Source organism: Marmota flaviventris, chromosome 1, assembly GCF_047511675.1.
Source record: "Marmota flaviventris isolate mMarFla1 chromosome 1, mMarFla1.hap1, whole genome shotgun sequence".
Lineage (NCBI taxonomy): Eukaryota > Metazoa > Chordata > Mammalia > Rodentia > Sciuridae > Marmota > Marmota flaviventris.
Genome location: NC_092498.1, coordinates 195,675,100 through 195,698,879, shown reverse-complemented (window position 1 = coordinate 195,698,879; position 23,780 = coordinate 195,675,100). Strand labels below are relative to the sequence as shown.

General features: G+C 33.2%; 1 protein-coding gene across 23 annotated transcripts in view; it reads left to right on the top strand.

Annotated features, from left to right (window-relative positions):
* The window catches only part of Lrrfip2 (LRR binding FLII interacting protein 2), an 86,428-nt gene that overhangs the window by 30,481 nt on the left and 32,167 nt on the right, over positions 1-23,780 (top strand). For 3 of the 23 annotated variants that reach the window (XM_071619799.1, XM_071619790.1, XM_071619786.1), the window contains 13 exons: positions 321-377; positions 474-518; positions 4,264-4,332; positions 6,999-7,040; positions 8,815-8,880; positions 10,690-10,764; positions 12,096-12,143; positions 12,224-12,268; positions 13,119-13,166; positions 13,604-13,660; positions 15,896-15,973; positions 17,944-18,033; positions 23,276-23,320. In XM_071619799.1, coding sequence (XP_071475900.1) covers positions 321-377; positions 474-518; positions 4,264-4,332; positions 6,999-7,040; positions 8,815-8,880; positions 10,690-10,764; positions 12,096-12,143; positions 12,224-12,268; positions 13,119-13,166; positions 13,604-13,660; positions 15,896-15,973; positions 17,944-18,033; positions 23,276-23,320 — 765 coding nt within the window. The remainder of the gene's footprint in view (positions 1-320; positions 378-473; positions 519-4,263; positions 4,333-6,998; positions 7,041-8,814; positions 8,881-10,689; positions 10,765-12,095; positions 12,144-12,223; positions 12,269-13,118; positions 13,167-13,603; positions 13,661-15,895; positions 15,974-17,943; positions 18,034-23,275; positions 23,321-23,780) is intronic. The other 20 variants (XM_071619860.1, XM_071619797.1, XM_071619838.1 and 17 more) reach the window with 16 other exon arrangements.

The window sequence follows — 23,780 nt, the reverse complement described above, 5'->3', positions numbered from 1 at the left end:
TATTTTTAATGCTGAGCTCAACATCTGTTTGTTAAGTATAACTGTGTATATTTATCTTGGTGTCTTGAGCTCTTTTGGTCAGATGTAGAAAGTACCTTACATGTGGTTAGTTGTACATACATATGATAAAAATTGCCAACATTATTTCTGCTTTCTAACCAAAGCATGCAATTGCCACAAACTCAGCTTTTAAAGTGAAGTTGTCCAAACCTGCCTGCGCTAAGATGTTGTACTGTTAATTTACTGATTTTTGCTCCATTTTTCTGATAAACACCTGTCTGTTCATTGAATAACCTTCCATGTACTTTCTCCTTTCCCAGGAAGATTCCGAAAGGGCCAGGTATTCTCACCGGTCCAGTCATCACCGTTCTTATCTGGTTTGTAATAACATATAAACTTGTCCCTAATGCTTTTCTTCATTAATTTAATGTAGTCACTCACAAGTTTGTACTGTTTATTTTTATTTTTATCAGGGAGTTGAGGATACATTGTCCTTCCGAAGTCCTGGCAGTCACAGGGTTGGTATTTTAAGTTGTTTACATACCATAGTAGCAAAGCTTTTATATGTGAGCTTGCTTCAGAATCAGTGGTTATATAAACAATCAGATAGTGTTCATATATTCTTTTTCCTTTTTTTTTTTTAAAGTGGAAATATTGTCAAAGTTATTTCACTGGAAAAAAAAGATGCTTTCTCTCAAATTATTGCTATAAGTAAATCATTTTTAAAATCTTGAATATTTTCATCTATTAACATATCTATTCTATTTTTCTATACAAGGCCCTTTGATTTCAGAAAATTATCACAAAATAATAAGATTGATTTTATAGAATAATATCTGCTTGGGTATGACTTTTAGATTTCTCCTACTTTCATATTTTCTTCTTTTTTTTTTTTTTTTTCTGAATCGGGGGGTTGAATCCAGGGGGCACTCGACCACTGAGCCATATCCCAGCCCTAATTTATATTTTATTTAGAGACAGGGTCTCAAAGAGTTGCTTAGCCCCTCACTTTTTGCTGAGGCTGGCTTTGAACTCATAATCCTCCTGCCTCAGCCTCCCCAACTTCGAGATTTCAGGCATGTGCCACTGCGCATGGCCTACTTTCATATTTTAAAAAGTGACGGTTTATTAAATGGGAAGTAGCTTTGAGGCTTGGGTGGCTAATTACAATTTTATTACATGGAAAATTTGAGCTGTTGATTTAAAAAATTCTTTGCTTTTCATATGTATAGGAATTATGCTTTGACATTTTGATTAATAGTTTATAGAATGTTCTGGTGTTTTAGCATAAGTTATTAAAAATCAAAAGAAATGAGAATTTGCTCCTTAAATACTTGCATATTGTGCTTAAACACTCATCTCTCTTTTCTTAGGGAATTATGCTTTATAGTAAATCAATGCTTTTAATTTTTACAGTGGTAATGCCATATATAATATATTTTTTTACATATAGATTTTTCATTAGTAAAATGATTTTTTCTCATTACTTTCCCCCAACTCTTAATTTTTCTTCCTATTTTTTTATAATGTGTGATAATGATAAGTGTGTTCTGACATGTTAGTTATTGACATCTTTGTACTCATAAATAGTTTATCATGCTGGTTGTTTTTGTTTATGAATGTAATCTTTTTCTTTTTAGAGTAAGTGCATAGGCTAATTTTTGAATCATGAATATTTTGGTTAGTTACATATTTTTTAGAATTTTAAGAATATTAACAAATCTTCAAGAAAGTCCAAGATAATCAGTGGCTTAAAGTGGTTTTTCAAGGCTGGGTGTGGTGGTGCATGCCTGTAATCCCAGCGGCTTGGGAGGCTAAGGTAGGAGAATCTCAAGTTCGAAGCCAGCCATAGCAACTTAGTGAGGTGCTAAGCAACTCAATTAGGCCCTGTCTCTAAATAAAATACAAAATAGGGCCGGGAATGTGGCTCAGTGGTAGAGTGCCGCTGGGTTCAATCCCTAGTCCAAAAAAAAGTGGATTGTTTTTCAGAAAGAAAATGCTTTCTTAATGCTTTCCTCAGGAGATACTTTTTTTTTTAAATACTTTGAAAAGAATCATGTAGTGAGTTAACAAACGCTTCAAAGTTGAATGTCAGGGGCTATGAAAATAATCCCCCCCTTTTTAAAATGTAGGTATTTTTAGTTGTATATGGACACAACACCTTTATTTTCTTTTTGTGTGGTGCTGAGGATCGAACCCGGTGCCTCACGCATGCTAGGCGAGTGCTCTACCGCTGAGCCGCAACCTAAGCCCCCACTCCTTGTTTTTAATGTATAACTTTTTACTTTGTTTTCTATTATATTCATAGTGTGATTTTTCACATATTTGGTATCAGGCTTTTTCTTTGTAAATTTGTATGACATTAGGGAAACTTGATTATGTTAGTATAACTTAAATGGCAAAATCTACCAAGTTTGACTTAAATAAACAAATAACAAATAAACAAAAAAGAAATCTACCATTAAGCTTCTAGGGTGGTATTTACCTAGAGTGTCTGTAGACTAATGAAGTTGATTTTGTGTGTGTGTGTGTGTAAATTGTATTAGTAAACAAATGTAAGGATAATTTTAACTTACCAGTTTTTGTGGTACTAAGGATTAAACCCTGAAGTGCTTTACCACTGAGTCACACCCACAACCCTTATTATTTTTAATTTTGAGACAGGGTCTTAATGAGTTACTGAGGTTCTTGCTAAATTGTTAAGGCTGGCCTCAAACTTGTGCCTGCCTCAACCTACAGAATTGCTAGGATTATAGGTGTGCCATTGTTCCGGGTCAGTTTTTTCCCCCACCATAATAATTAATGAAAATCTGTTACTATGGGATAAAGTTCTCAATATTAAAAAAAAAAAAATCAATGTGTGAACTTGAAGAGTAATAGAAGTTTTACACCCTAGAGGAGACTATGGTACTCTGTTATCTCTAAGTGTATACATTAAACACACTGGAGATATGTGGACATTCCCAGAAATAAGTCAGAATGCTCACTCATTATATTGTTTAAAAGAAATACAATTGAGTTTTTTCCTGTTTTAACTAGATAATATTGGGAGTTCTAAGTTTTCGTAAGATTGTTTGCTTTTTCGGGGGACAGGGTGCTGGGTGTGGATTGAACATGTTAAACATACATTCTACCACTGAGCTACACCTTTAGTCTCTGGTTATTTGCTTTTTAAAATAGCTATCTGCTAAGCTGAATATGTTAGACAACTTTTGTCCTCTGTGTAAATAAATGTAATAAATGATGGCCAGAATTTTCTTCTGCTTTACCATATAATTTTTTAAAATATTTTTTTTAGTTGTAGATGAACACAATATCTTTATTTATTTATTTTTATGTGGTGCTGAGGATCGAACCCAGTGCTGCACATATGCGAGGCAAGCACTCTGCCACTGAGCCACAACTCTAGCCCTCTGCCCCTTATTTTTTTAAAAAAACTTTACTTACAAGCTATGTATTAGGAGGTCTAATACTTTTTTGAACCTCATATTTGGTGTGAGAACCTTAATAGGATCTGGATGTGAGGCAGCTGCATTTATGATTTTATCCTTTTGTTCAGTTACCTCGCAGATATTACCCTTTTGAAAGGTGACTTGCCAGAAGCTATTTGAGCTCGAAATGTTGGTGTTAATGTTATAGATTTAGTATTTTAAAAAAAGCAAAATTAGTTCAAGACTGAATGGTAGGGCTAGGGGAGGGAGAATAAATCAAAACCTCAATTTATTATTGAGACAATCTGTATCTATTAGTTATGTGTAATGATGAGATCATTAGCAGTGTGGAATATTAAAGGCTGCCTTAAAATTAATCTTAAAAATGCTTGGTTATGATCAGCTCAGTGGTGCATGCCTGTAATCTCAGCAACTCAGGAGGCTGAGGTAGCTGGATCACAAGTTTGAAGCCAGCTTCTACAACTTAGACCTTGTTTCCAAATTAAAAATTAAAAAGGCTGGAGATACAGTTAAGTGTTCAAGTATCCTTGAGTTCAGTTCCAGTATTGAAGATGGGGTAGAAATGCTTGGTTATTGGTTTGTGTATTGAAATACTAGAGGGCAATAAGGTAGAGATCCAAAATTAGAAAATGATATGATCTTGAATTACACTGGGAGGAATAATTGCCATTTCTCCTGGGTAAAGATTTTTACTTTTAGTTTCTATTTATATGTTAATAGCCTTGATATAATTTCAATGAATTTAGTTTTTAAAATATCCTTATAATTTATTTTTTGTCATTTACTGCTATACTGTCTAATATTACTAAAGAACCCATCAAAGGATATTACTGGGACACTTTGGAGCAGAACCAGTACACTGAAGAGGAGAGACATCATGGTGTGTAATCCAGAAATGTGTGGTGATAGAGTTCTGTACATTCATTGATTTTCAGTGTCCTGGGGTTTGAGTAATAGGTGCATTCTGATAAAAACTGACACTTGCTGAACTTTGTTTCTACAACCTTTTGCTCTACTTTATTTTGTTTCCATGTGAAAATTTTCAGGCAGGTTTCTCTTGAAAGTTGGAGGTTTTTTTTTTTTCCTCTTTTAAATAGATTGTAATAGCAAATTTGGAAATGTTTTAGCTAGCACCCTTAATATCCCCAATTTTCCTTCCTTTGATACATCATTTGTTTTTAAGCAACATAAATAGCAACTTTCACTTATTAAGCAAAACTCTTTTCGTTTGCCCAGTTGTTCTGGTGGCAGTTATGATGTATACCCGTACCAGATAGACTGAGCAGTTTTAAAACCAGCCGAACTTTTGCATTATATTTTGGAGAAAGAATTATAACAGATAAATTTTTCAGTTCAGTTTGTTAAAAATCTATTCCTATGCAAAATGCAATTGGTACAACAAAGAGTATAAGAAGATATGTTCTTTCTCTTCGCTGAATTTATCTTATTGATGAGATAGAATCATTTATATGTTAGAGGTGTGACTTGAGTAATATGTTTTTTGAGCCATGGATTTTTTTTTAAACTAAAGGTATTTTAGTTATACTAAAGGTATATCTTTTTAACTTAAGATATTTTAATTGAGAAAAAAAAGTAAATGAAACTTCTGTAGAAAAGGAACTTTATTTTCTGAGAAACATCTCTCACCATGAAGTCATATTTTACCATTGTACATCATTTACCAAATGCACACCTGTATGCATTTTAGAAAATTTTGTTACATATGCAACAATAACACTCCTTATTGTTTGCTTTTCTGCAAGAAAAAGAAAAAGCACACACATGTAGAAATTTGCTCAAGTATTTTTTGATATAGCAATAACATTTTTAATAATTTTAAACCAATGGTAAAATTGTTCTCCTAACCTAATACTTTATGAATTGCATTTTTTGATGTTTCTGCCATCTGCGTTGTAAATGACCAATTTATCATGCACGAAGGGCGTGACTTTGTTCTGTTCATACTATTATATTAATGCTATATAAGAAGTAGATTGTATAGTCTGGTCTTCTAATATATTTTAAGCTTTTTAGAATTGCGGCCGTTATAATAAGAAATATTTTTTATATCATGATCTAGTATATAATGCAGATCCCTGGATGTGTGTATATGAATATACAAATATATGAAAAATATTATTGAAACAAAAGTTTCACAAAATAATGTTAACTTTTAATGTGCTCAATGCTTTCTAATATTTTATCTTCTAAAATGGTAGTTGAAACCACTAAATTGATTTCATGACTGGCTTGTAACCTGTAATTAGGAAAACATTACTTTAGACCAGATTTTTGATTAGCATTCTATAAAATCCTAAATGGATGTAAGAGTCATAAAGGTTTTTTTTTTTTTTTTAACCAAACAATTAGTGTTTAAAATAATTGAAGAACTTGTTCATTGCTGTTATTTATTTTATACATTGACGTGCTGGGTAAGATGACTTTAAACATGTAAGCTAGAAGGCTTAAAAAATGTTAGGAAACCACCATTTTGTGTAGTTACTATTTACTTCATTTTCTTGGATTTGAAATTTTGGTATCACACATACTATCTTATTTTTATATTTGTGGTTTTTATTTTTTTTAAACATTTATTTATTTATTTTGTGTAGTGCTGAGGATTGAACCCAGTGTTTTGCGTGTAGTTTGGCAAGCACTCTACCATTAAGTTACTTCCTCAACCCTTACTTTTTTAAAGGACCCTAGATTAATTGTGGATTTTGTGGTTTTTATCATGAATTTTGTATATTTTCTTTGATTTATATTTAATGTCACATTTGTATTGTATTCTGTGCATTCCATATTTTGCTATGACCAAGTTTCTCATATTGTTTAGCATTTTCTTGAGGAAATAAGTTTATCAGGTGTGTGTTTAGAGTAGATCCAAGGGAATGCTCTGCATTTTGTTGCTGCAGTGGTTCTTTTGTAAGCCTGGTCTTGCCTCATTGCCTGTTCATTCCCTGCTTTTGCCATTTTTCAAATAGTGGGAAGTGATAGTAATAGTCATGTAACTAAAAGTATCATTGACTTCAGTATATGTAATCCTTACTTTTGAAGGCTCCCTTAGGTTTTGTGTTATAATATACTGAGATTGAATCATCTCACCATTACTGATTATGAATTTGATATTTGAAAGAAAAATAAATTGTTTCTTTTTGATAGTTTTTAAGAGGTGGGGATTTTAAGATATTTGCTCTATTGCCCAGGCTGGCCTTGAACTCCTGGGCGTAAGCATTCCTTTATCGTAAGCATTCCTTTATTGAGCCTCCTGCATAGCTGGGCCTATAAATGTGATCCACTATGCCCATCTTTGAACATACATTTGTAATTACACATACAGTTCAGCAATAACTTATACTAGGAACGATTAAGGGGAAGAAAATTCTTTAATTCAAATGTAATAGCTTTTGTATTTGATGATTTTTTTTTTTTGTCTTTAAAATAATGCTGGAATTTAACCTGCAAATGTTACTTTTCCCCCATCTTCTTTTTTATATTCTTTACTTTGGAAATACAACCATTCTTTCATCTTTTCCTGAAATCAAGTATGATACTCTCAAGGATAGATCATCAAGACTTTCATCATTAGTATGTAGTGCATGACTTTGTGTTAAGTGTGGAGTTTTGCTTCATAAATACCAATTATTAGTAAGCATAGATTGACTAACTTTCATGGTTTTCTTATGATTTTCTGGGGAAAATGTGTGATTAACAAGCAAAAATTATTGTAATGGTGGCATAATTTATTATGTAAATAGTAATTTTTTTCTTTAGAATTTCTAGTATATATAAAAATGTTTTGATTCCCTATTCAAGATTAAGATTGGTAGTAATATTATTTCTTAAAATAGTGAACCACTCCCTTAATAACACTCATTGTCCTGGAGGACATGTTTCTAACAGTGTTTGATTCACATTCTGCTCCCCAGGCCTGTTTCATGTTATGTGTCACAAGCTAGCGGGCATGAGGTTGGTGAATAGAAAGTATCCAACAGTGATAGATGATGTTTTAGGCATTAATGATGTTCAGGCATTTTGGCTTGATTTGGTAATGTCATATTAGTTAAGTAGTTAAGCTATAGATTGTTTTCCTGGGGTTAATATTAGGTAAGCAGGTTGCTCGAGTTTCTAGATTACCTAGACATCTCTTAAAATAGTCACACTAATGTATAGAAGGAAAGGTGCATGTTCAATAATGAAAGAAAACTGGGTTTATAATTATTGATTCAGGATCTAGCTGTGCATGTCAAATAGTTTTTCTAGAGCAGTCTGTTGTTGACTTTTTTAATTTTAATTTTTTAATATATATTTTTTAGTAGTTGGACACAATATCTTCATTTTTTTTATTTGCTATTTATAGTTATATAGTTGTTGGCTGTTGATAGATAAACACACTTTACATACCTATATATTTATATATATTTATTTTATGTGTATATTTATATATGTACATTTATATATGTATATGTATCTCTCTCTATATACACACACATATACATTTTTTTTTAAGGCACTGGGACTTGAACTCAGGAGTGCTCTACCACTGAACTACATCCCCAGACTTTTTAATTTATTTTATTTTTAGATAGTCTGGCCCAGGCTGACCTTGAAATTGTAATCCCCTGCCTTAGTAGCCTCCTGAGTTGCTGGGATTATGGGCATACACCACTGTGCCTGGCTCCCTGTATTGGATTTCTTTGTCTGCCAGTAGACTTCTTAGTATTCCCCTCTCTACACTTGGCTCTATGCTTCTTGGAGAAGTTATATATTAAAACAGCCTTCATTTCTGAGGATCCTTGTATAATGTGATCATTTAGTAATGCTGCTGCTACTTGGGGCAGTCTGTACCATTTTGGCTTTATTCCTCCTGAGCAGTACATGCTGTAGGACCACTAACTGAGTTAATGAGTATTGTCCTGGGCAGTGAAATGTTACATTGTTTGTTTTTCAATTTGATTTGGTTTATATAAAGGATTGCTTTTGGCTTTAGGAAAGAGGACTATAGAAGGAGTTGGAGTCTTTTGTTATCTATACTTTTATAAAGAAAATGAAGGGACTCAATTGAGATGTGGGGTAAAGGTACCCACCATCATCCTGACTAGCTCTAAGCCCTAATCAAGTTTTTTTATAGCTGACTAGACACTAAGCTGGATGCTGGAAAGTGAGGGTGGATGTAGATGTGTAGAGAGGCCAGGTATCTTAGCCATGCCAAGTGCAATGAATCATTTATTAATGGATGGGAAATGGATTGCATGAATACTACTACTATGTATCTCATATAATTTTAAGACAAATTTTTAAAAATTGTTTAAAAAACTTGACTATGTGATCATTGACATTAACTTAAAATATTTACTTCCAGAATCATTCTTACAGTCACTCTTATGGAACGAAGAAGCGATCTTCTCATTTTCATAAAGACCCACTGGTTAGTTCTGTTGTGTCACATATCATAATTTACTGATTACTTTAAGTAAGAATTATGACTGCTTTGGTGTTTTTGGTTTTGTTTTGGTATGCCCTTAAGGCATAATTGGAACTTGAAAATATGCTGAAAGATGAGTTACCAGAAACTTTTGAAGTGATTTTGTTTTTACTTGTAAGATTTAATATTGGATTAGCATATGCCAACCTTTGGGGCTAGAATTAGGTTAGTAAGGTATCACAAGAAGCTAATGAATGAGGTGTTTTCATTTATGAATTATCTTTTGAAGTATACCTCAAGAATAGTGAGGTTTTTCATCCTTATTTTAGAACTTATAATTGATTTGATTATGGAATTATGGTAGGTTTCATTTTGAAAATTTGTTTTGTTTTGAAACTTGGAATGAGTTTTCTGGTGGAAACAATAAAGTATGTAATGACAGTTTCCCTAGTTCACAGAAAACTTCTTAACCTGTAATGTAACTAAGCTGCAAACTACCTTTTTTTCCATGCTAGCCACCTTTGCTAAATATCTAGTTTAGTGGGGAATCATCTTCAGAATGCCCACCTGAGACACTAGGAATGCCTTTTTCCTGTTTTGCTGATGTTGTACTGGTAAAAGAAGCACAGTTCCCAAGCTCCCTGCTATTTTAGGGTTACCGTGGGGAGGTGGGTGGCTGGCTTTGTCTAGTGGGAGTGAGAATGTAATGGATGAGAGATTTAAGAGAGGCCTTGGATGGTTGGGTATTGGGAGCTCTGGGGAAAGGTGAGCGATGGCACTTCCTTGGGGGGTGTGAGTTGGGAGTGGTGCAGGAAAGCCTGGGCAGGAGGGGTAGGGTTTGGGTAAGAGTAGGGATATCCCTGATTGCAGTGTCAACAGTAGAGAGGGAAGTCGTTTAAGTCAGAGATTGCATATATTTTCTTAACCTTGAGTAAAAAAGATGACTAGAGGAAATTTTATAGATGATTTCTCAAGTAACTGTGTTGTATAAAACTATTGTATAGTGTATTAAAAATGAATTTGCCATTGATGTTTTAGGCCAAACCATATTGCACTCTCTTTCTTGTAATTTAATTTGATCAATTTATTTTGACAAATAATGGGATGAGGAAAAGTTTGGAACCAAATAACTCTTTAATCATTTCTGTGGCTTTGCCAAATGGATTATAACAGTGGTAATTATTCAGTTGTCCTAGGTTTTCAAGGACATTCTTAAGTATGACATGAGAATAAATCGCTTATTTTTATTTCATTTTTTTCGGAGGTAGTTCTTGTTTTTTAAAGTAATAAAAATTAGTAATGGGGCTGGGGGTGTGGCTCAAGCAGTAGCGTGCTCGCCTGGCATGCGTGCGGCCCGGGTTCAATCCTCAGCACCACATACAAAGATGTTATGTCCACCGAAAACTAAAAAATAAATATTAAAAAAATTCTCTCTCTCTCTCAAAAAAAATTAGTAATGACTTAGTTTGAAAATAGTTATGTTTTAATACCAATCTCTTTTTTTTATATATTGTTTTACATGTTGATGGACCTTTATTTTATTCATTTATTTGTATGCAGTGCTGAGTATTGAACCCAATGCCTACACATGCTGGGCAAATGCTCTACCACTGAGTCACAACCCCAGCCCTAATACCAATCTCTTTTGAGAGACTTGAAATAATTATTGCTTTGACTTTTTTTAGCATGATCCAATGCTTTAAAGACATTGTTTTGGAGAAGGAAGTTGGCAATGTCAGGTTTTGCCCCTGTGTGTTGTTTGGTCAACAGCATTTAATCTAAGAAAAATGTGTTTCATTTTGCTTTTTTCAGAGTGGCCTCTACTTTGATCAGAGAAACTATAGCAGTCTTAGACATAGCAAACCCACCTCTGCTTACTACACTCGGGTCTGTCTAAAGTTTTTTGACTTCTTGTGTTTTATCCACTTTTAACTTTCTAATTCCTCATTTGCATTTTGACTAGTTGTAACTAATATGGGAATGACTGTGTTTGAATCCATTTTTGGTAACTGACTTCATGTAGTCCATGTGAGTGTGCTTTCAAACAGTGGGGATTATTGAATCACCCTGTTTATAAATCAGTTCCATTTCCCCCCCCCCCAAAAAAAAAATTTAAGTGAAAATTTTAAATGTACCAAAAGTTCAAAGAATTATATAGTAAACATCCCATACCTGTCACTTAGATTATAAAATTTATTATATTTCCTTTATCACATAATTATTTATTTCTCCATTCCTGTATCCATCCATTGATTCATCTTATTTTTTGAAGCATTTCAAAATAAGTTGTAGGCATCAATGTGCTTCACAATGGGTGCCCTTTTAGTAAAGTTTGCATGTGAAAGAATAAATTACACGAGATGAGAAGAATGTAATTAGGTTTCCAGTGTTGAATCTTGTTTTTCCCAATGTATTTAACAGATCACACATTTGAAACACGTTAAATATATGACACACAGTACATTGAAAATAATTCAGGGCTGAGGGTCTAGTTCAGTGGTAGAGAGCTTGCTTAGTGTATGCAAGTCAGTACTGGAAAAAGAATAATTTATAAACCTGCATACAAAACTTCATTGGTTTTGGTGAAAAGAACTGAGAACTTGTATCCTCAGATGACATCAGAAAAGAGAGATTTAGTTCCTTTAAAAAAAAATATTGTGCCCTTGTAGTGCATGGATTCATTGTGACTGGTATAATTTATAGCTGATTAAACTAAGGCACTTTGTCCACAGCATGTTTTGAAATATAGGTTCTCTAATGTATTTGAAAAAGAATGTGTGTAGTGATAACTCAAAACTCATTTATCTGCTTCCTTGCAAAACAGCCTAAGCCCATTAGGAGTCTTGTTATGAAATCACTGAAAATATCACAGGAGCTGCTAATGACCGGATGTGGTTACCACTTGCAGTGCTCTCTGTTTCTCAGTGGTTCCTTAGATTCCTATCTCATATCCTAACAATAGTGTTTAAAGGACATAGACACATTTATAAAAGACTGGTCCAAGTGTTTTTCTTTCTTATCATTTACAGTGGTGTTCAAGAAGATTTCTAAGGACTAAAGTTTTTTTAATTCATGTGTTCCTAAACTACCCTAACCACTCAGGAATCACTAATGAATTATGGAGTATAAAATCATAAACTGAAATCTTTTGCTTTCATAATGGTGGGACCAGTTTGTTTTTGTTTTTGTTTATCTATTTTGTCTTTCTTTCTCAACAGTCTTCTTCCCTATGCAGTGACCCTCTGGCAACATCTAAGAGTCACAGGGTTAGTACTATTGGGGGAGTGTGTTACCTGCAAGTTACCAGTAGCTTTTCTTTAGGTTTAATAATGCACTTTTTTCATAGGCCTCCCCTACTGCAAATTCTGGTCTGCTGAGAAGTGCCAGCCTGGTTGGTATTTTCTTATTCCAGTGTGTGCAGTGCTGGTGGGGCAGCTGGCATGGGCTAACTCTGTGGCTTGATAGCCTTCCTCCAAAATAGTCAAGAACACATGGCTTTAATGACATGTGTACTGCATAATGTGCTGCCTGTGTTTAAAGTACAAAACTGTAGGGCATTAAAAATAAGCATATTCCCTTCTCAGAGGTAGGTACTGCTGATAGTTGGTAGTCTTTTTTAGAATCCACTTTCTACTGAGAAGATAGATTTGCATGGGTTCCATGTACTCACAGTGTGAGATGGCTGCCTATGAAAGGGATGTCATATTTTAGTTTGAACAGCTACAACCTTTGCCATATTAATCTAGGATCTGATAAAGCAAGCTGGCTAGAAAAACAAAAGCAGTAGCTCTCTGTAATATGTGAATTGTTGGTTGGTGGCTTTTAAGCTGTGGTTTGTTGTGTCATGGCCTATGCTAGTGGACTGGGAAAACTTAATTTTATTGTGATAGTGGGCAAAATGTTCTCTGTACTTCATTTCCCTTTTCTGCTCTATTTCCTCTTTAGAGAGAATAAATAACTAAATATTGGTTCTTCTAGTTTTATTACATGATGATGAAAGAAAATGCTAAAGTCAGTGTTTTTTTTTTTAATGAAGTACAAATTTAAAGTTATGATGAGATTGTTGTGTGTATATCAATGAATGTTTTGGTAGCCTTTAGTCTTTACTTGGGAAAGTTATACCCTTATGTCATTTTTAAAAACTTTTTTGGGAACTGAGTACTCAAAAAAAAAAAAAGTTAAGACATTTTCAAAATAACTTTGATGTACAATAGATAAATGGTATTTCTTTTGTTCTTTAGGCATCATTCTACGATGGTGGATTATATAACCCTTATAGTTCTCGAACTGTAAGTCTAAATGGGGAAGTCGTGAAGAGCAGGGAGATGTAGGAGGGTACTATTGACTTACAAAGAAAAAATCACTCAATCTGACCTGTAATTACTTAACAAGCTGTGAACACTCACTCAGTTAGCCAGTCTTGAATCTCACCCACGCTGTGAGAAGGTGCCTGCTAGCAGTCATGACTTGAAATATGAGAGAAATAAGTAGGGAAACCTCTTTTCTTGCTCATTAATTCTTCCTGAAGTTCTGAGCAGCACTTCTCAGGGCATCCCCTTTCTCTCCTCTCTCTCTTTCTATGGGCTGTTTGTTTCAGACCGGAGAGTAATAGTTACCTTTTGCCTTGGGGATCATGGTCAAGTTAGGTCTAGGGCCATTAATGTATTCTCAGCAGAAATAGGACCTGATCATTATTATAAAACCTTTCTTCTTGGAAACTTTATAGCCATCTGAATACAGTTCTTACTCATCAAGAACAAGTTCAGCCCGAAGCAGTCCTGTGGTGAGCTGTCTAGTTTCTTTGCATGTTTTATAGAAACTTTTGGTTGTTTCGTTAACCTGCATTCACAGTTTAGAATATTAAGAATGTGGTGTGTTTCACTGCTTTGAGCATGGATTATGATGCTCCCTCACTGCACAAAATGAAGCACTAATTTCTCCTTAGCACATAATTTCTCAAGTGAGTCTTGAATCATGGTCATTAAGAAAATTTTAAGATTGTGTATTTCTCATTTCTGTGAAACTTCTTATCTTCTAAGTGGGGATAATTCAGTGTTTGGTTGGTTACCTTTTGTTTTTCATTTCTATCTGAACTTCTGTCTTGTGCCATTTCACTTGCTCACCAGCACTTTTGTAAGTAGAGGGGAAGGAAAAGAAATAAAACAAGCCAATATATATATATATATATATATATATATATATATATATATAATTTTTCATATATTTATGGAAAATAAAACTGGAATAAATCTAGTTACCTAGTCTTTGTGGAATATCAGACTTTACAAAAATAATATCAGTTAAGGAAAGTCTGAAGTAAAATTCCCCAGGTCCTTTCCTCCCCATTTCCAATACCCAAAAGGAGCCTCTGTTTTTATAATACCTTTCAGGATATTTTCTGCACATATGAGTGCTTTTTATTTTGAACACAAATAGATTCCTATATACCACATACTGCTCCTTGACGTTTTCTCTAAAGTATCTTTGTATATCAGAACATAGAGATTTATTTCACTCTTTTTTTGACTTTAAATTTTTTTTAACAAGTAAGCCATGTCCCTTACTTGTTTCACTTAATGCCTCTTAGAGATAGTTTCATATTAGCATATTATTTTTAATGGCAGTTTTATTCCATTAATGCATAGGTATACATTTTAAAAATCATTCCCTATTCATAGGCAATTAAGGTTGTCAGATTTTTGCTCCTATAACAGTTTTATAATGAACTATATATATACTTATCTATGTGTATTATTGTGGACTTCTGTGTTCACTATATATAGTACATGTAAATAAATGTGCTATGTACACTTTATATAATACATGTAAATAAATGTGCTATCTATAAATATACATTTATCCATTTATATTATTAAGTACTTCTATGAATGGATCTTCAAGGTAATCTGCACATCATGAAATAATAGGATTAAAGAGTATATGCTTTTAATTATGATGCATATTACCATATCGTCAATAAAAGGCTATATTCATTCACATTCCCAAAGGTAAATGATGACTTTAGAATCTACCTTATTATTCTCAATAATGTCAAAACTGGGGAAATTATTTAATCAGTTTATTATCAAAGATTTACTTTGTGGAATGGAATAGATGAGCTCTGTGGGCTTTCTTTTAAAATTATCTTTGGTTCATTTCTGCCATGTCCAAGTGGCAGTTCTCAAAAATGCCATTCCTATATTTATAAAAAATTATACATAGATGTTTAAGGATATAAAGACTTTTCACATAAGGAGGAAGTTTATTTTTAACCCATTTAGTAATAAAATTCTGCTTGTCAATTTTTGGGCCTGGTAACATTTTTTTAATGTTCCAGGACTGGTGGCACCTTGCAAATAGAACTTGATAATGTAGTTTCAGTCAAAAGTGTAGGACCTTGCCCTTGTGAGCTGGCTATATCCTATTTCATTTGCAACTTGGATTCAGAGTTACTTTGTGATGCCAGAAAGGTTTCCTAGTGATGTCAGAATGGGGAAGCAGGAAGAAGATTGCCCCATCCATGTAGGGTAATATTAGATATATCTCTACAAATTACATAGGGATGAATAAAAGGAAAAACGATTCATCACTTCAGTGTCCTTGCTGGTAGGAAATTCTGTCTTTGATACATATTATTGAATGTTGAAATTTTTTTTCCCCTTTCTCAAACTAAAACATTGAATATAATTATTGGCTCTGTGATAGGATCCCAAAGGATCTGGATGTTTAAAAAGCATGAAATCCCTAGCTAGTTTTGGCTTTTACTCATGTCTTCCACTTTGTTTAATTTCAGTATAAAATTCTGCTTTATTTTTTATGCTTTTTGGAAATAGCTTTTGATTTTTAATGATAGTTCATTATGCTTTGCAATAGCTTTTCTATTTAATGACACACAACAGATTGTGCCAATTATATGGAGTGTTTGTATGCTTCTCAAACCTTCTCTATCATGCTTACAATCAGGTAAGACCTGTAGTGAAACTCAATCTTTTTCATTATCTGCATTTAATATCTATAGTTGGTCAACGATGACACCGCGAGCATTGTATCTTCTCTATCTTCTGATCGTGCCAGTCATGGGCGAAGGGAGAGTGTGGTGAGCATGGTTTGCATGCAAACAAATATGATGAATTTTAAAATGACAACAGTGTGTGATCACATGAAATCTATTGGTAAAATTTGCATTTGACAGAAAGAACATTTTCCTTAAATTTAGTTTGTATGAATAATTTGCCAAATAATGTGTGCTCTTGAGACTATGAATAGACCTTTTTAAAGTTACCAATACCACAAATTTTAAAAATTCTTGTCTGACACATTCAACTAATTATTAATTGTAGAGGCAACAGATATCTGTTTTAGAATACAAATGATATAGTTGAAGGTTATTTTATGAAGCAGGAAAATTTATAGAATTAATGACATTTTTGTGATATTTAAGGAACTGATTTGGAAATTACATTGTTGAGGATGTGTGTTAGCTTGGAGCTAGAATAAAGAGCCCTAGGAAGCTGTGATTTCTTTAGAAAAAAACCAAGGACATTTAATGCAAGTACGTTATGTGAAAGATTATAAATCCAAAGTTTTCATAAAGAAAGGGAACACCAAATGTTTTTGAGACTTGTTGCCAAAATTTGATTTACCTAATTAAAGTAGTTGTGATACCTTAGCCAACTAATTAATGCTCATGCATACAGCTAAAGGAGAAAGAAGAAACCGAAACATCTGAAAGCACCTCAGAAGGCAATGGAGTGGAAAAGGCAGGGGCTTTGATGTAATGATGCTTGGTCTCATATGCACTTCGCTACTTAATAGTTGTGCCGATAGCAGTTTTTAAATATTTACAATGGAGATGTTAATGGCTATCTTTGTAGTCAGGCTTAATATGGATTAAATGAATGACAAGGTGGAAAATACCTATCAAGATTCTGAAATAGTAGGTGCCGATAATTACTACATGTGAGTCCAAGTATGCTATTGTTTTGAATAAAAATAGCATTGCTTAATTGTATTAATCCTTAGCAAAACTTTATACCGTTAAGCCTGTTTTGTCTCTGTAATTGGGCTTCTGAATTCCTTTAAGGAGAATAGTTTTAAAGCAAGGTAAATGGTCAGCTGAGGTAAGAAATAGCTGATCAAGGTTAAAAATTATTAATTCAGTGTTAATGGAGTATCTTTTGAATTTGAGGCAGTGTGTTAAGTGCTACAAATAATGTTGTCAGCCTCTGACATGATTGGAGTTTATGTGCTAGTGAAAAAAATTAGGAAATAAGCTTTTAAGAAAGGAACAAAAAGAAAAGAAATTATAGTGACTATAAAGAGAAAAAGCAGGCAATATGATAGGGAACATACAAGTGTAGGTTTGTATGTGAGTAGTCCTTTGGATGGAGTGGTAAGAGAAAGCTCTCGAGGAAGTGACTTCTGAGCTGACACCTGAAATTGGACAAGTCAGCTGCTCAGTGGGCTGGGAGAAGAACTTTCTAGGCCAGTGCTGAGTATTTATATGGGAAAGAACTTGGTGAATTTGAGGAACCCAAAAAAGACCAGTGTGATTCCCTTCCTTCATTATTTTGTCCTATAATCCCTGGCGTGGGGAATACGAAAAAGAGTATTGTGGAAATTGAGTCAAATTTTTGGCAAGTACCTTGAAAATACTATAGTATTCAACATGTATGTACTCAACAGAGTGAGTATTATAATGAATTATAAATTTTGTGAAATACAGTAAAGGCTTTCAGTAGTGTTCTAGAGACCCCCTGTTGATGGTAACAGATGTCTTAAGCATACATTTTCTTGCCCTCGGGCAGTAAACAATCTATAGTATAGAATTCAAGTTAAAATGAATAAAATAGTTTATTTTAGGGAACTGTGATTCCACTTAGGAACCCCTTCTCTTTTCTTTTTACTTTTTTGAGTATTAATTGTGAAATTTTCTTATTTCATTTCATGGTATTTTATCACACACCAAAATTTAAACAAACTTTCTCCTTATTGGCTAATGTTTTTATCTTTTTCTTCTCTTTTTTCTTAACTTTTAAAGCATCTCATTTTTTTTCTGACTGAAAGGTTTCTGCTGCTGATTATTTTAGTCGCTCCAATCGTAGGGGAAGTGTTGTCTCTGAGGTTGATAACATCAGTATCCCAGATACGACCAGTGTGAGTGTATCGCATGTCACAATGATTCTGTCTTACACTTGTGACTAACAGTTAATATGGTAACTTTTTAAAAATTAGGAACTTTAATTTACTGCCTAGGAAATATTTATTTGAATCTACTAACATAAACTATAGCTATTTGTTTTGGACTGTATTTATTATTATGTCCTTTTGAAAAAATTATTTTTCCTGTGATTATTTTTGCTCATAGAACCCATCAGGAGCTTCAGGCAATTATCACTATTTTGCCAATTTGTCTCATCTGTTTTTTACTCTTTTTCCTGAATTATTTTAGAGGAAATTCTACACATTTTGTCATTTTCCATTAATTCAAAATCTTTTCAGATGTACTATACCATTATCATACCTAATGAAATAAAAAAGCAATTCCTTAATGCCATCCAATTCTTACCCTATATCCAGATATTCCTGATTGATCTTACAAATTTTCCCCCTTTTTGAAGTATTGGCGCGTGCCTGTAATCCTAGAGACTTGGGAGGCTAAGGCAGGATGATTGAAAATTCAGTGCCAGCCCGGGCAACTTTGTGACTATCTCAATGTAAAAAAATTTTTAAAAAATTTCCCCTTTTGGCTTTGCTGAATCTATAAAGTGATAAGTAGACTTAAAAGTTGAATAAGAAAGTATACTACTTAGTAAAATGTCATTAGTTGATAACAACTGGGAAGAATCTGAATAGATTTTTTTTTTCCCCCATGGTGCTAGGGTTGAATCCAGGGCCTTGTGCATGTGAGGCAAGCACTTTACCAATTAAACTATATCCCCAGCCCCATGAATCTGAGTAGATTTTAAACATGTAGATTATGGTGTTGTTTTGAAGAAATGTGTCTATCCATTGTTTTCACATTCATTAGGAACTGAATTAAGGAAAGATTGTCCAGCAGAGATAACTTGGGTCATTTGTCTTATTAAAGGAGCTCTAACCATCAGATTAGGATCTACCTGCTGATCTCATCTTTGTGACATTTGCCCTTTGTTGCTGGTATTAGTGTTGTTTTGCCCACTGACCAGTGCTGTCCTGATTATCAAGCACTTTGGAGGGGATGAATGGTAGCATTTCCTTCTAGAAAAGTTAGACATTAGTTTTCTAATGTCTAATTATAATTAGCAATTCAGGGATTATTTCAAATAGCTATTTCTGAACTATTTTAATCCTAGAAAATAATTTCAAATGTGGCCTTTTAAATATTCCTGATTGTTGGCTTTCAAACCTGCCTATGCAATAGTATCAGCTTGCTGTGGGTTGAATCAAGGACTCTCTCTACATATAAAATTAGACGATTACCTCCCAAGTCATTTTGAAATATTAATTTGCTTAGTAGCCTCTTCCCCCCCCCCCCCAGATATGGACAGTTACATTTATTTTGTATACTTGTTCTCATACAGATTTTGTTTCTGTTATTCTTCAATTTAGGGTGTCTGAGTTAATGGTTATGTCCTTCTTACATTTATTTCTTGGAAATTTACTTAGTAATTACACAGAAATGAAAAAGTTGACAGTTATTTAAATCTCTCCCTATCTCTACCAATTACATGTAACTCTTTAATGAAAGGAAAAAAAAATGTCTTAGAGTAGAGCTTGCAAATCTTGTTATTTTACAGTCTTCAATTCACTGGCTTTTATTAATGACTATATAAGGACTTATGTGATATTTTTAATATTGTCTCTTTGAAAAGCCTAAAACATTTGCTGTTTCTCCATCTAGAGCAAGTAATTTTTCCTAATAGTATTTATTTCACAGAGCATGCTATGATTCACTTCATTGTAGACAAATAAAAGGCTGGCTTGATATTGATAGGCCCCTCACCCATTTTTAAAGATAAGTTGGAAATCTGCAATTTCACTGTGAAATATTCTGATTTTAAAATGCTGACAATAAATTCAAATTTTTAGAAGATACTTTTAAAAATATTTGTTTCTCTCTTTTTTTTTTAGTTATAGATGGACATAATACCTTTACTTTATTTATTTTTATGTGGTGCTGAAGATTGAACCTAGGGCCTCGCACATGCTAGGCAAGCGCTCTACCGCTGAGCCACGGCCCCAGACCCTAGAAGATACTTTCTGACTGCTCCATTGTGTGTACCAAATATGTTTTTATAGCTAATAGTTTTATAACTTCTGAGCTAAGAGGTGTTGAAAGTCAGGTCCTGATTCTGCAAGTCTGTATACTATTTATGGTCACCTTAGCTCTATGGCATTTTTTTTTTCTTTATTGGCTTCATTTTTGTTCTAAAGGTTTAACTGGAATAAAGGAACATAATGTAAGTGTGCTAACTAAAATTTTGATGATTGCTAATAATTAAATCCATTTCTGATTGGAATTGTCAGCCAGTTTTGCTTTAGGAACTTATTAAAAATGATTGTTTTCTTCCCTTCTTCGGCTGGGGAATCAGATCTTCCATTTTGTTTTTTCTTTTTTCAAACAATATTTGAATAGCAATAAGAAGCCAATACAGGTTGAGCATCTCTAATCCAAAAAATCAGAAATTCTCCAAAAACTGACATTTTTGGAGAACCAAAATAGTGTCACAAATGAAGAATCCCACTCTTGACTTTGTGAGAGGTCACAGTCAGTACTCTGGAACACTAAAAATAAAGTGTAGAATCATCTTCAGTCTATGTATATAAGGTGTACATGAACAATAAGTGAATTTCATATTCAGACTGGATCCCGTGCCCAACATATCTCATTATGTATATACCAATATTCTAAAATCTGAAAAAATCCAAAATCTTAACACTTAAACATTTAAAGAAGGGATACTTAATCTGTATATGTAAATATACATATTTAAATATATATAAACAGGTTTTATACACACACACACACACACACACACACACTAAACAGAGGATTCTTTCTGATCTACTGACTACATTTAACAAATACACTATGAATACCTTTGTAGATTATAGTTTTATATCTTAAACATGATTACATTTTATTAAACTTGAAAAGCTTTTTCAGGATCTTGGCAGACTCTTTGGGTCTCATTATAAATATTAACTTGTCATTGCACTGCTGCTAGTTAGACATCCTGGCTATTGAATCCCCTGGGGCTTTAGAATACCAGATTTCACCTAGCTTTACAGTAAAAGTCTCAGAAGTGAGAGCCAAAGCATCTCTGGCCAAGTCACTGCAGCCACAATAACTGGACTGCAGCATGACTGCTCTGGGCATTTTTTGCTGGCTTAACAATCCCTGAGGTTTGGCGCATGATCTCTTTTGAGTTGCGACAGTTGGGATCTGTCAGAAGATAGAGAAAGTGGTAAGATTCAATGTTGTGATGGCCCAGTTTGGTGATGCCAACTTCTGAAATGTAAGATTATTCCAAGGTGATACCTTCTGCTACAAAATGGGTGAGTTTGGGGGTAATTTTTGTAAACAGCAAATAGGAAGAAGGATTTAAATAGACGAATATTTTTATTTTGAATATTTCTTGCTTTTCTCCTTAGCTTGTTAGCAGAAATGAGTTCAAAAACACTCTGAGAAAAATAAGGCAGTTTATTCAGATATAATAATTCTTTTCCTTGAAGAATAACTGGTTAAATATCAGGCAGTGCATTTTACTAGTACAGATTTGAGGAAGGACTATTATCTTTTAAGGCAATAATTGACAACATTAAAAAACAACTTTTGCTTACTGTTATTACTTGTTTGTTGCAAAACATTTTATATATTGTTTTAAAAAAATCCATATAAAACTGTTTTTTGAGAGTAATGTAGCAAGAAGTAACATTTAGAGTTAAATGTCTAATATTTCAGTTACTGGTATAATAAAAGGTGTTTATAAACATGATGAATGTGAGTAATAAAAAGAACACTAAAAACTTTTTAAAAAAATATGAGGAAGTTAAAGTGTTCTGAGTAGAACCAGTAATAATAATGTTTTGTATTTTAATAATTAACTGATGAAGGTTTTCAGATTTCTTCTCTAGTTTGGACTGGGAAGGCTGATGTAGGGTTTGGAGTCTGGGTATATTTTATGTTTCTTTAGTTAAACCCTTATGTGCCTTTTCCCCCTAGCGGTAATTGGGATAGTATATGCAAGTAAATAACATGAACACTGCATTTCATAAAACTGAGGTTTGGACCCAACTCTGACATTTAGTAATTGTTCAACCTTCAGCAAAATCTTTCACCTCTGAATTTTCCCCCTTAGCTCTAAAATCAGAAATTTAGACTAGAACTTTGAGGTTCTTCCCTTCTTGAAACATTGTCCAAAACAACCCCAAAGCCTTTCAGCAGAGATGGGTTGATTCACTTATGATATATCAGGATAACAGACTACTATAAAGCTGTTCAAATAAATGAGGTAAATAAATATATAAGTACAGATGGAGTATAGGATGTACTTATTCATATATCCAACAAATTTTATACTAAATACTATATATTAGATGTTATTATTGGTACTAGGTATACAGAGAAAAACAGGACTTCTGTAGAGAGATCAGACCCTAAGTAAGTGAATAAATATAGTATAGAGTGATAAATGTTATGAAGAAAAATGAAATACTTTCTCAAAACATTGAGAATTTGGTAAGGGAATAGAAGAAACAGAATATATCTGGGACACTAGTATCAGAATTTTTAATGATTTACGGATTGGTTGCCATTGGTGATTGGAGGTCAGAATATGGTATGTTAGGGAGAAAGACCTATTTCTGATATCACTATCCCCATTTTCTTTGGCCATGTATGCAAATATTACTTAAAACAGAACAAAAACATTCTTAATGATGTGAGGAAAAAATATTTGATGATTATATTTAATGTGCTTTAGTTCAATCTGAACTTCTTTGGCTAAGTATACTAGTCTTTATCTGTTTGTGTCTTAATGTTTAGAAATTTTTTTTGGCTTTTGGTTTATCAGGACTTTTCTTTTGATATGTATACACTTTTTGTATTAACATTTGCAGTACTAAAACCTAATTTTATATATAGTTTTCTTTAATGCATTTTAAATACCATGAAAAGAAAATCTATCCAAAAATCTATCCTTTTAATGAATATTGCTTGCTTAATGCATGTCTTTCTTAGGATAAGAAATAAAGTTCTTGACATTTTGTCTTATATTGGTTTTAGTATATTTACTTTTAGGTTTTAAACATCACTGAACTTGGGAAACTCAAATGAGATCACTTCTTTTGGCTCCTAAAAGAAAAATCAACATACTAAGCATCTTTTCTGATTTTTATCTCTGTTCTTTTATAGTTGGATGAAAAATCTGACAAACAGTATGCTGAAAATTATACAAGGGTGAGTATATAAATTCCTAAGGGAATTATGTTCTCAAGGTCAATTAAACTTTTCTATGACTTGTTCATTATTTTACTACAATTGGCCTGATGGAGCTACTCTTGCTCCCTTCATCTATTTCCTGTCCTTGACCCCTCAGAATTCCTCTTTAGTTAAATCATGTGAAACCCTGGGAAGAGAAAAGACTGCATTTTATTTCATTGAATGTCACCTCTTTAGCTTTTGGTTCTTCTTTTGGTTTTCATTCCTCTAGAAATTTATCCTGAGAAGCCATTAAACACTGGAATTAAAATGTGTTTAGGAGTGGTGGTGACAAACTGAGGATTTGATTTCTTTATGTATAAGTTATTTCTTTAAATAAAGTAACTTTTTTGTGTTAGTTTCTAACTTTAACTTTTCTTCTAAAAGTAGCTTTAGAAAGTTGGTTAAGGAAATCACTTTTTAGGAATAATTTTATATT